The sequence below is a fragment of the Microcaecilia unicolor genome, chromosome 2 (assembly GCF_901765095.1).
Source record: "Microcaecilia unicolor chromosome 2, aMicUni1.1, whole genome shotgun sequence".
NCBI classification, from domain to species: Eukaryota; Metazoa; Chordata; class Amphibia; order Gymnophiona; family Siphonopidae; genus Microcaecilia; species Microcaecilia unicolor.
The window spans coordinates 574,914,927-574,928,872 of record NC_044032.1 but is presented as its reverse complement, the minus strand read 5'-3'; the positions used below and the strand labels follow the sequence as shown (position 1 = coordinate 574,928,872).

At 40.7% G+C, this 13,946-nt stretch overlaps 1 protein-coding gene across 1 annotated transcript in view; it reads left to right on the top strand.

The window, feature by feature from the left end:
- Positions 1 to 13,946, top strand: part of PRIMPOL (primase and DNA directed polymerase) — a 157,510-nt gene that overhangs the window by 107,566 nt on the left and 35,998 nt on the right. The window contains 1 exon segment of the mRNA XM_030191501.1: positions 11,405 to 11,567. Within this exon segment, the coding sequence (XP_030047361.1) occupies positions 11,405 to 11,567 (163 nt within the window).

Genomic DNA, 13,946 nt, shown 5'->3' with positions numbered 1-13,946 from the left:
CCGCGTCAGATTTGGTTCCCTCTTCTTCTGGAGTTGTCCTCCAAGGAACCATGGAGATGGGAGTGTTTTCCAACTCTCATCGCCCAGAACGAGGGGTCGCTACTACATCCCAACCCCCAGTCTCTGGCTCTCATGGCTTAGAATTCATCTCCTTGGGTCTTTCAGAGGGTGTCTCCCGAGTCTTGCTTGCTTCCAGGAAAGATTCCACGAAGAGGTGTTACTCTTTCAAATGGAGGAGGTTTGCCGTCTGGTGTGACAGCAAGGCCCTAGATCCTCTTTTTTGTCCTACACAGACACTGCTTGAATACCTTCTGCACTTGTCAGAGTCTGGTCTCAAGACGAACTCCATAAGGGTTCACCTCAGTGCAATTAGTGCTTCTCGGCGTGTAGAGGGTAAGTTTATCTCTGGACAGCCTTTAGTTGTTTGCTTCATGAGAGGTTTGCTTTTGTCAAAGCCCCCAGTCAAACCTCCACCGGTGTCATGGGATCTCAACATCATTCTCACCCAGCTGATGAAATCTCCTTTTGAGCCAGTGAATTCCTGCCGTCTGAAGTACTTGACCTGGAAGGTCATTTTCTTGGTGGTTGTTACTTCAGCTCGTAGGGTCAGTGAGCTTTCAGGCCTTAGTAGTGCATGCACCTTATACCAAGTTTCATCACAACAGAGTAGTCCTCCGCATGCACCCTAAGTTCCTGCCAAAGATGGTGTCGGAGTTCCATCTGAACCAGCAAATTGTCTTGCCAACATTCTCCCCCCGTTCTCATTCTCACCCTGGCAAAAGCAGTTTGCATACCTTGGACTGCAAGAGAGCATTGGCCTTTTACGTGGAGCGGACGAAGCCCTTCATACAGTTCGCCCAATTGTTTCTTTCTTTCGATCCCAACAGGAGGGGAGTCGCCATTGGAAAATGCACTATCTCCTATTGCTAGCAGATTGCATTTCCTTCACTGATGCCCCAGCTGGGCTGATTCTTGAGGGCCATGTCACGGCTCATAATGTTAGAGCCATGACTGCGTTAGTGGCTCACTTGAAGTCAGCTTCCATCGAAGAGATTTGCAAGGCTGCATCGTGGTCATCAATCCACACATTCACATCTCACTACTGCCTTCAGCAGGATACCCGACGCGACAGTCGGTTTGGGCAATCAGTGTTGCAGAATCTGTTCAGGGTTTAGAATCCAACTCCACCCCCCTAGACCCATTTTTGTTCTGTTCCAGGCTGCACTCTCAGTTAGTTGTTTATGGTTTCAGGTCAATCTATGTTATGTTCTCACTGTTGCAAGGCCCAATTGACCAGTGTTCATTGTTTTGAGTGAGCCTGGTTGCTAGGGATACCCCACACGTGAGAACAAGCAGCCTGCTTGTCCTCGGCGAAAGCAAAGATACTTACCTGTAGCAGGTATTCTCCGAGGACAGCAGGCTGATTGTTCTCACAAACCCGCCCACCTCCCCTTTGGAGTTGTTATTAGTTAATTTCTATGCTTTTTGATTTAACTGAAGGGGCACGGTCGCACAACGGGTGGGAAGTTATGCGCGCACGCGCGCTGTTCGCACGCCAGAAGACTCTGGCAAAACTTTTTTTTTTTTTGCTTGCAAAAATTTGCCGCTTCCTGTGCCGATGTGGACGTCGACCCACATGTGAGAACAATCAGCCTGCTGTCCTCTGAGAATACCTGCTACAGGTAAGTATCTTTGCTTTATCTAAAAGGCAGAGTGCATCCCCATGTACCATCACAAATTGAAAGACATAAAGATAATAAGCAGAAAAACTAAAGCAATACGATTATGGACAATTAGAGCAAAAAGAGTCAAGAAGTGCTCAAATGCGCATCATAGAACAAACAGTCGACTGTTTATGAGCAATCAAAGATTCATATTTCTTAATCATACAAACATAATTCCACCATTCAGTGAAGTTTAGAAATGAATTATCTTTCCATTTACAAATGATTATGGGGTCCTTTTACTAAGGTGCACTAAAAAAAATGTGCGTGTTTTGGACGCGCGCAGATCCAATTTTCAGCGCACCTGTAAAAAAAAATGCTTTTTTAATATTTTGGCCGAAAATGGACGTGCGTCAAAATGAAAATTGGCGCTTGTCCATTTTGGGTCTGAGACCTTACCGCCACCCATTGACTTAGCAGTAAGGTCTCGCACATTAACCGGGCGATAATTGTGTATGTGCATACAATGCCTTTTACTGCCCGGTTAGCGCCGCACACCGGAAAAAAAAAATTATTTTCTGGTGCACGGAAAAAATGAAATTACCACCTGGGCCACGCGGTAGCCAGCTAGTAATTCCAAATTGATATGCATTGGGTGCTCATAGGCGCCTATGTAGCTTAGTAAAATGGCCCCTAAATGTGAAGCAATAAAAGTAAAGTATTGGAGTTTATGAGAAGGTTCTGGTAGAAGGATATCTGTTCTGTAAGTAAGTGACAAATCTGGAGGAAGATGAAAAATAGTAATAATTCTAGACAGATAAAATTCCAGTATGTACATACATTTTTGCAATAAACAATCATATGTGAAAGTGTGCCATCTGCAGACTTGACAGGACCAGCAGGTTGTTGTGGAGGACCAGCAGGTTGTTGTGGCCAATCTCATGGGAGTCCAGTAAGCCTGATGCATGATGAAAAAGAGGATTGAGATATAGCTGCAGACTTAGTAGGACGGAGGGTTTAGACCAGAAGTTAGACCAGTTAAAATCTGTGGCGGTGAAATCAAGATCCTGTTCCCACAATGATTCTACTTGAGTGACATAATTATTAGGATAAGTTGTAAGCTTTTTGTACAGAATGGAGGCCTTTTTATGACCAATGGTTAATTCTTGACAGTATGAGGAGAATTCTGAGTGAGTGTATGTGAGAGATGATAAAATTTGTGTGGAGGTGATGTATGAGGAGACCTGTTTCCAAGAAAATGGATGGATTAATGGAACTTTATACAACATAGAAAAAGCATCAGGTGATAAGTTACCCATAAGAAATAGTTGTAACAGAGACATTGGATTTCCATTCATGTTCTTGCTGGCCTAAAAGAGTTGAATCAAACAGACAGCTACTAACTATATGAGTTTAATAGGAAAAAGTTCTAGGGGCCTGATATTCAAAGTTAATTATGTATTCATCAACAGCCAGCAAATATCTAATCAGCCTGTCTGATTTTTTTAAAATATATAGGTAATATCTGGCTGTTTAGATCATTAAGGGGGGGGGGGATTCATCAAGTGGTGTTAGGGCCATAATACACGTTATTTGGCCCTAATGCCGCTTGTCTTAAAATACCGTCAAATAATACAGCAAAATTTAAGTTCCTGCCAAATAATACAGCAAAATTTAAGTTGCCGTAGGTTAGGCAATAAAGAGATGCACAATATGCAAATGCATATTTTGCATCTCATTATTATGGAAATACCCAAATGTGACTTGCAGTGATACACAGTAAGTTGCATTAGGGCCAAAAAAAAGCACAGTAAATTAACCCCAGTTTATATGGAAATCTGACCCCTAGCAGTAGTCACGTGAAACTACCACTACGGGCACCATTTGGAGAGTGATGCTGGATAGGGCAGTCCAAAGAACCCTTGGACCCCCCTGGAACCTCCCCACCATTGTAGCACCAGTGCTGTTACAGGTAAGCCCTGTGGGGATGAAGGCAGGGGGTTCTTGCTCAAGGGGGTTCCAAGGCCAGAGGAGGGGGTCATACTTGGGAATTGGGGGGAGGATTGGGTCACGGCTTTGATAAAATGAGAAGAATTTTGAAAAAACAACTTAGAGGAGCAGCCGCGAAGGTCAAAAATTTACATCAGGCTTGGATGCTGTTCAAAAATACCATCCTGGAAGCCCATGCCAAATATATTCCATGTATTAAAAAAGGAGGAAGGAAGACCAAACAACAGCTGGCATGGTTAAAAAGTGAGGTGAAGGAAGCTATTAGAGCTAAAAGAAAATCCTTCAGAAAATAAGGAACCGACTGAAAATAATAAGAAACAGCATAAGGAATGGCAAGTCAAATGCAAAGCGTTGATAAGGAAGTCAAAGAGAGACTTTGAAAAAAAGATTGTGTTGTAGGCAAAAACATATAGTAAAAAGTTTTTAGGTGTATTAAAAGCAAGAAGCCAGCAAAAGAATCAGTTGGACTGCCAGATGACCGAGGGGTACAAGGAACAATCAGGGAACACAAAGCCATAGTGGAGAGATTAAATGAATTCTTTGCTTCAGTCTTTACTGAGGAAGATTTGGGAGAGAGACCGGTGCCAGAAATTGTATTCAAAGCTGACGAGTCAGAGAACCTGAATGAAATCTCTATAAACCTGGAGAATGTAAAGGCGCAATTTGACAAATTAAAGAGTAGCAAATCTGGACCAGATTGTATTCATCCCCGAGTACAGATAGAATTGAAAAAAAACTTGTGGAACTATTGTTAGTAATATGTAATTTATCTTTAAAATCAAGTGTGGTTCCGGAAGATTGCAAGGTGGCCAGTGTAACGCCGATTTTAAAAAAAGGTTCCAGGGGTGATCCAGGAAATTATAGACCGGTTAGCCTGACGTCAGTGCTGGGGCAGTATGGTAGAGACTGTTTCAGAGCATATTCAGAAGCATGGATTAATGAGACAAAGCCAACATGGATTTAGTGAAGAGAAATCTTGCCTCATCAATCTATTACATTTCTTTGAAGGGGTGAACAAATGTGGATAAAGGTGATCCTGTTGATATTGTGAATCTGGATTTTCAAAAGTTGTTTGACAAAGTACCTCATGAAAGACTTCAGAGGAAATTGGAAAGTCATTGGATAGGAGGTTGTGTCCTATTGTGGATTACAAAGTAAGGTTAAATGGTCGGTATTCTCAATGGAGAAGGGTAGATAGTGGGGTTCCCCAGGGGTCTGTGCTGGGACCGCTGCTTTTTAACATATTTATAAATGATCTAGAGATGGGATTAACTAGTGAGGTAATTAAATTTGCTGACAACACAAAGTTATTCAAAGTTGTTAAATCACAAGAGGATTGTGAGAAATTACAAGAGGACCTTACGAGACTGGGAGACTGGGCATCTAAATGGCAGATGACATTTAATATGAGGAACCCAAATTATAGTTATGTAATGCAAGGTTACACATTAGAAGTCACCGACCGGGAAATGGATCTAGGCATCATCGTTGATGATACGTTGAAACCCTCTGCTCAGTGTGCGGTGACCGCTAAGAAAGCAAATAGAATGTTAGATATTATTAGGAAACGAATGGAAAACAAAAATGAGGATGTTTTAATGCCTTTGTATCGCTCCATGATGCGACAGCACCTCGAATATTGTGTTCAATTCTGGTCACTATATTTCAAGAACGATATAGTGGAATTAGAAAAGGTACAGAGAAGGGCAATGAAAATGATAAAGGGAATGGGACGACTTCCCTGTGAGAAAAGGCTAAAGTGGCTAGGGTTCTTCAGCTTGGAGAAAAGATGGCTGAGGAGTGATATAATAGAGATCTACAAAATAATGAATGGAATGGAACGGGTAGACGTGAATCGCTTGTTTACTCTGTCCAAAAATACTAGGACTAGGGAGCATGCAATGAAGCTAGAAAGTAGTAAATTTAAGACGAATCGGAGAAAATATTTCCTCACTCAACGTGTAATGAAACTCTGGAATTCATTGAGAATGTAGTAAAAGTGGTTATCTTAGCGGGGTTTAAAAAAAGGTTTGGATGGCCTCCTAAAGAAAAAATCCATAGACCATTATTAAAATGGACTTTGGGAAAATCCACTGCTTATTTCTAGAATAAGCAGCTTAAAATGTATTATACTATTTTGGAATCTTGCCAGGTACTTGTAACCTGGATTGTCCACTGTTGGAAACAGGATGCAGGACTTGATGGACCTTTGGTGTGTCCCAGGATGGCAATACTTGTGTACTTATTGTGCCTTTTTATATGGGATTCAGCCTCCTGTGGTACCAGATGAAAGGTGAACCTTTACAGCATGTTGATGAATCTCTCCCTAAATGGCAAGATTTTTGTATATTTATATGTCGTATTAGGAGAGGATTAAGGGTGGGCCAAATATTAATCTGGATAGTTGTGATATTCAGACACTGTCTGAATAAGTTGTAGATTTAATTTAGGCTTACAGATAACAGACCTAAACTAAATGGATAGAGCCGGCATTTCACTGTTTGTTTATCATTGCTATGTAAAGGGATAGTTGCACTGAATATACAGATTATGTTGAATGCCAGTCCTGATGTTTAACATAATGTAGGGGCCCTTGGCAGAGTGGTGGTAAGCCAACATGTGCTTACCGCTCGCTCTTTCGGGACTAACTGGTGGTAGCCCCACTTGAGGACACGTCATTTACGGGGAAAAAGGAACCCCCCCGGAAATGGCTTACACAGCGGTAACCTAATCGGGCAGGTTACCGCCAGGTTAGTGCGGGAGCCCTTGTCGCCTCCGCAATGGGTGACGGTAAGGGCTCCCCATTGCATGACCATTCTCATGCCACATGGCTATGTGTGCCTGGGGTCTTTTTACCTTCTGTGGTATAAAGGGCCCTGGCATGCGGGAAAAATGGCCCCTGCCGCCAGTGCAGGGCTGTTTTCCCCTCAGCTTGGTAAAAAGGCCCCGTAGTGACCACAATAGCTGTAAATTGGTCCAAAATAATATTGGGTTTGGCTATGGAGCTTTTTCTACTACTACTACTACTACTTCTACTACTACTTATCATTTCTATAATGCTACTAGATGTATGTAACACTGTACACAAAACATGTACAGTCCCTGGTTGACAGAGCTTACGATCTATTCAAGACAGACAACAGAACAAATAAGGATTAGGGAGTTATTTATTGTGGGAATGATTAAAACAGATGTGGTTACTGAACAGGTGAATAGGTATTAAACGTTAAAACGCAGCCTCAGAAAGGTGGACTTTTAGTCTAGATTTGAATACTGCTAGAGATTGAGCTTGATGTACTATCTCATGAAGTCTGTTTCAGGCATACTATGCAACAAGATAAAAGGAATGGAATTTGGATTTGGCAGTGGAAGAAACTTACCTGATCAAAGTAGTTCCCAGGGAGGGTTGTAGTGAGAGCTAAGAGAGCTGCAGAATGAATGCAATTGTAAGTCATTAAGAGGAGTTTGAACTGTATACGGAAACAGATAGGGAGCCAAGGGGTCATGTGAGTGTAGCAACACTGGTGGAAGATAAGTCATACAGCAGAATTTTGAACGGATTGAAAGGGAGAGGGGGTTTAGTGAGAGACTTGTAAGATGCAAATTATAGTAATCTAAGTGTGAGCTAATGAGAGTGTGGATAAGGGTTTTGGTAGTGTGTTCCGAAAGGAAGGGACAAATTCTGATGATATAGAGAAAAAAAAATGACAGGTTTTAGCAGTCTGTTGGATATGTGCAGAGAGATGAATCAAAGATGACCCCAACAAGGTTATGAGTCGCCTCTTAAAAATTTGTTTTTAAATAACATTTCTCATAATTCTTTGGTTGCACCTTTGTTGTCTTCAAGTTTTCAGCAATTTAGGAGTAAAGCAGTTTCTTATTTGTAATGGGGGGGTTCCCTATAGAAAGCTGGTTAAATTTGAGAGACAAAGATTTATTATTCCTAACAGGAAATGATGCAAAGTTATCTCACTAAACTACAAAGGTAATGACACTCTGGATTAGCCTTGATATGGCTGTGGTTTGACGATGATGCTTGCTTCAGGAGTCATGCAGTCCATTACTGATATCACACAGATGATTTAGTGAACTGCTTTTCTGTAGTGATCCAAACAACACAACACACACACACACACACACACTCTCTCTCTCTCTCTCTCTGCAATAAACTGTGCTCTCAGCGTGTAGCCTGTTGGCAGTTCTTTCTATCAAATCACAGCCGTGTCCAGTCTAATTCTGTGTGTTACTATCTTTGTAGTTGAGTGGTTTGCATGATTCTCTGTTGGGAATAATACATTTTTACAGCACATGATTCTTCACTTCCATTTTGGTATTTTATCCTCACTATTCTGTTCCCCGGAAGATCTTGTAAGGATAGTTTTCTTCTTCGTCTTCCACTAAATTAGATGCAAAAAGCTTTCAGATCATTCGTGGGCTTTCCACACAACTACTACCTCTTGAGCCTTCTTAGTATAATGCAGGAATCAACTCCCCAGAAAGATAGGTGGGTACGTGCGTTTAATTTACATTATTATAGGTAAGCAGCTTTTCTTTCTATGTTGAAACACAGGATGAATGAGCCGCACAAGTGGGGAATCTCATAAATGAGGGTTGTCTTTTTCATTTAATTTTGGATTCTTAGTGCAGCCCTGGATTGATATATTGGGGGAGGGGGTATTAACTAAAAAGACCTTGTAGAGTTGTTTTTCAAAGTCTGTTGCCTCTTTTGAGACATTTTGAGCAGCATTTTAAAAAGGACATACAAAGTGCAATTGAGAGGTCTAGATTGAGATGTCTCAAGTTGTGTTAGTATTTTAGAACAGGATCTGCCAACGCAGTGCCTGTTAAGAAATACATAGAGGAATAGACACGTATACACACCAGTTAAGTGGGGCCAGAGTATCCATTTCACAAGCATCAACATCCAAAATGTTTAAAATTTTAGATTTGTATATCTTGGCTCTGTTTAGACATGTATGCAACTTATGCATCTAAATTATGTTTATGCATGTGTAAAATGTACATAGGGCTTCTCAAATAAGCACTTTTACATAACCAAGAGGTAGCCAAACTAAAGCCTATAGAACAAAACTGACCTAGGAGACCATATTGTCTGATCCACTGGTCATTAGGAAATGATTAATTAAACTACCATTACCGGTCTGCCAACATAGACTCAAGGTTGTGTCCATTTATAAAATGTGGATAATTTTTGATGTTTGGTAACATGGAGAGGGCAGCCACAGAGTATTATCGTTTCCTGCTTTTGCCACTGTTGTCCTCTACTCTTAACTGTCACTATCAGTCTGAGGTTACTGCTGCTGACTAGATTAGCCTAAGGCTGTTATAACTGCTCTAGTTTTTGTTGCCTGGGGTTTATTTTAGTTTGCATTTCAAAGCCTTTATTAAAAAATATCAGAGACTATCACTGGCTGCGAGGAGCCTAGAAAAGCAGGTTAGACTTCATTTTTAATTTGTTTAGTCTAGGGAGATTATCAGTCCTTTAGGGAAAGGGGATGCGGTTTGATATACCACTGTTCTGTGGTTACAATCAAAGCAGTTTATTTTGTGTCTGGGGCAATAAAGGTCAAGTGACTTGCAGTGGGAAATAACCTTTATTTGTACGATTAATTGTGATTAAAATTTTAATCGAAATGCAGCCCTATACTTAAGGAAAGCAAAACTTCTACCATTGACTAGGCCTAATAATGGAAAAGACCCCCCTATCTGCTTTGCTATACTTGAATATTATTTATTTATTTATTTATTCATTTATTATTTATTTCCTTAGCATCAGCTCCACTGCTCTGAACCATTGGGTGTTATCCCTTCCTACCAGCAGGTAGAGGTAGAGAAAACTGAATTCAGCCAGTGACATCACCAGCATAAGCTATGGTGCTCCCTAGAAAAATCCAGTATTTCTCTACCTTCCACTTGTGGGAGGTTGTGCTTACAGTGCTACTATCCCTGGCCTAGCTCCCTATTCTGCTGGCTGCAGCTGCTCAGCATAGTGGAGCCTAATGGCCACTCTGAGGTCATAGTCTCAGGACCATACTTGGTTGAGGTTGGATCTTGGCTCCAAAGCCCCCAGTCACATTTCTTAATGCCATCTTGGAGTGATTGAGTGTGCGACAGCTTTTATCCCCTGAAGCCACTATGTTGTGGTGAAACTTGGATCCAAGTTGGGACAATGTATACTAATTGATGCCGTTTGTGATCCTGCATCAATCTATATGAAACTGCTCTTGTGAGCGAGTAGCAGAAGCCTGATATGGTAGAACAGTGTTTCAACATATATGTTCTCAGTTTTGAATTAATCTACAATTTCAATTGGGTTTTCAGCTGCCTTTTTGAAATGTTATGGTAGGTGCAATGATAGATGGCAGTGACTGGCAGATGTGAATTTTCACATTTATAGAAGTCACATATAAGTTCTGAGCACAAAAATATTTTATGTAATTAGTTTTTATACCCTGTATGGGTTGGTTGAACATATTTCCTTGGCTATTTGTTATTAAATCTTAGCAATCAGGACAGTGCATTTCTCTGGATCTGTGTACAGTTTTCACTGTCTGTCCCTGGTAAAACTGACTGTGCTGCACAATTATGCAGCATCTGTAATTATTTAAAAGTTTTAGTAGGAAGGTCAACCGGGAATTTAGTCTAAGTATGATATAACCAGTACTTGCTTGACCACTTGGAGGGAGCTAATGTAAGGCTTCAATCAAGTGTACAGGTTAATGCCTATTTTTGACACGTTTAGAATTTTTTGTCCTGTTTTAGAAAAGGATCCAGAATTATCCCTAAAATTCAAATGTTATCTTTTGAATATAATTACAAGTTTTCTAATTTTGAGAATGGCAGTTTCAGTACAGTTATTTTTCTTGCCCATGTCCCTTCTGTTTTTGGAGGCTTAACTTTGTGTGTTTTCCCTCATCCAACTGGAAAGGTCCATGAGATATTTACCCCCCTGTTTACTAAGCCTTGTGCTAATGCTGATATAGCCCATTCAAAAAACAAACAAAATGGACTGTTATGGCACCCTCCACATGTAATCAGCCAATTTGTTGAAAGCACTCATCCAAAAGTAGTTTTTGAAAACATTTAAATGTAAAAGAGCTAAAGTGGTTAAACACTTTTTGCTTGAGGCTTAGCTTTTGCTTCACTCAACGTGTAATTAAACTCTAGAATTTGTTGTCAGAGAATGTGGTAAAGGCAGTTAGCTTAGCGGGGTTTAAAAAGGGTCTGGACAGCTTCCTAAAGGAAAAGTCCATAGACCATTATTAAATTGACTTTGGAAAGTCCACTGCTTATTTCTGGGGTAAGCATCTTAAAATGTATTGAGCTTTTCTGGGATCTTTTCAGGTATTTGTGACCTGGATTGGCCACTGTTGGAAACAGGATACTGGGCTTGATGGACCTTTGGTCTGTCCCGGTGTGGCAATATTTATGTACTTACTGATAAGTAAAGCAACACCAATAGTGCAGAGTTGCCCCTATCCAGAATTTGATAGAAGCACTGTTAGGACAAGTAGAACCATTTCATTTCCATACCCTCTAAAATCACAGCTCTTATAAATCTAACCGTTCTGTAGTAAGTAGAAAGTCTAATCACTGAGCTGCTATCAAATTTTGAAAAATCTTGCTCAGAAAGGATAAATTTGAAATGAGCCTGTAGTTCATAGAGTCATATAAAAACATTTGAAATACAATTTTGTCTCTTCCTGCAGGTGTATATACAAAAAACAGAAACTTCCGTTTATACAAGTCTTCAAAACTTGGGAAGAATGTCTTTCTTGAGATAGCTGAAGATAATAAGTTTGTTCCTAAACCTCAGAAGAATATTTCTCTAGAACAGCAATTTTTCCTTTCTTCCTTTGTCAGCAATATAAGGTAAGAAAAATAACTTCCTAAGGACCCTGCACACTGGACTGTAGATATTAATAAGATTATTTAGTAACACAATAATTTCTCTTACACATACACCTCTAGAATCATGAGAAAAAGTACATCAATGTGGCATTAAGTAGCCAGAATATACTTAAAGTTTATGAGAAATTTATTTACAAGGGTATTGCAGGGATGTTGGTAGCAAGCACTTGGTGGACTGAAACTTCACATGTGGATGGGAACACAAATGTAGCACTTCAGACATTGACGCTCACAGAAGCTTATAGACACAGTGTAAGTAATACAATTCAGATTTGTTTACTGTATAGAATGCAGTTAGAAAGGATACAGTGTAGCCCATGTTGTGGTGTACAGTATGTATTGTATGTGTTCTCAATATGCATCACATACTCCCCTTTCTAGTTTGGATTAATTATGTTTTGACCAGGGGCGAAATCCTCCACAATGTTCTGTTCTCAAATGGTGGTGTCTTCATGTCAGCATTGTCTTCTGGATTCTCTGGTGAAGTCTGAAGATCTGCTTTTATGAATCGTCTTTTTGAAATTTATAACATGACCATGATGAAGCAAACAGCCTGTACAGAAAAAGTGCCATAAAAGAAAACATAAACTAGGGCTGCACGTTAATTACGATAAAAAATGTAATTGTGATTAAATAATCACATGCTGCCTATCTTTTCCCTCCATACCACTCTCCCCCCCCCCCCCCCCCATTCATGGTCCAGCGTATCTTCCTCCACTCCTGGACCTGCACACTGAGCAGAGGGTTGCAACGTATCATCAACGATAACACCTAGATCCCTTTCCTGGTCGGTGAGGTAACTAAATTTGCTGACAACACAAAGTTATTCAAAGGTGTTACCGTATTTTTCGGACTATAAGACGCACCGGACCATAAGACGCACCTAGGTTTTCCTCCCAAATTTGGAGGAAAAAAAAAGTGCATCTTATAGTCCGAAAAATAGTTACAGGCCCCCCTCCCTGTTCCAGGCACCCTCCCTCCGTTACAGGCTCTCTCCCTCCCTCCCTCCGTTACAGGCGTGCACGTCGCTCTTCACTCAGCCTGAGAGAGAGAAGGCTGGCCGAGTGAAGAGCGACGTGCACGCTGAAGCGCTGCTGCTACCACGAGTCACACCAACAAGGTGAGGAGTTTTAAAATTCCAACGGAGGGAGAGAGGGGTGCCTGTAACGGAGGAAGGGAGATGCCTGTAACGGAGGGAGGGAGGTGCCTGTAACGGAGGGAGGGAGGCTACATTCGGACTATAAGACGCACCCCCCATTTTTCTCCCAAATTTGGGAGGAAAAAAGTGCGTCTTATAGTCCTAAAAATACGGTAAATCACAAGAGGATTGTGAAAAATTACAAGAGGACCTTACGAGACTGGGCATTCAAATGGCAGTTGACGTTTAATGTGAGCATGTGCAAAGTGATGCATGTGGGAAAGAGAAACCTGAACCATAGATAGCTACGTAATGCAAGGTTTAATATTAGGAGTCACTGACCAGGAAAGGGATCTAGGTGTCATCGTTGATGATACGTTGCAATCCTCTGCTCAGTGTGCGGCAGCAGCTAAGAAAGCAAACAGAACGTTAGGTATTATTAGGAAAGGAATGGAAAACAAAAATGAGGACATTATAATGCCTTTGTATCGCTTCATGGTGTGACCGCAACTCGAATATTGTATGCAGTTCTGGTCACCGCATCTCAAAAAAGATATGATGGAATTAGAAAAGAAACAGAGAAGGGCGAGAAAAGTGATAAAGGGGGTAGGACTAATTCTCTATGAGGAAAGGCTAAAGTGGCTAGGGCTCTTCAGCTTGGAGAAGAGATGGCTGAGGAGAGATATGATAGAGGTCTATTTAAAAAAATGAGTGAAGTGGAACGGGTAGACGTGACTCAATTATTTACTCTTTCCAAAAATACTAGGTCTAGGGGGCACGCAATGAATCTACAGAGTAGTAAATTTAAATGAATCAGAGAAAATATTTCTTCACTCAACGTGTAATTAAACACTGGAATTCGTTGCCAAAAAATGTAGTAAAGGCAGTTAGCTTAGCGGGATATAAAAAAGGTTTGGATAGTTTCCTAAAAGAAAAGTTCATAAGCCATTTTCAAAATGGACTTAGGGAAAATCCACTGCTTATTTTTAGGATAAACAGCATAAAATGTATTGTACTATTTTGGGATCTTGCCCCAGGTACTTGTGACCTGGATTGTCCACTGTTGGAAACAAGATCCTGGGCTTGATGGACCTTCGGTCTGTCCCAGTATAACAATACTTGTGTACCCCAAAATTAAAGTTAATAATAAATCCATAATTTGGTTGGATTGGTTTAAATTTAGGCATTTGATCGCTTGAACA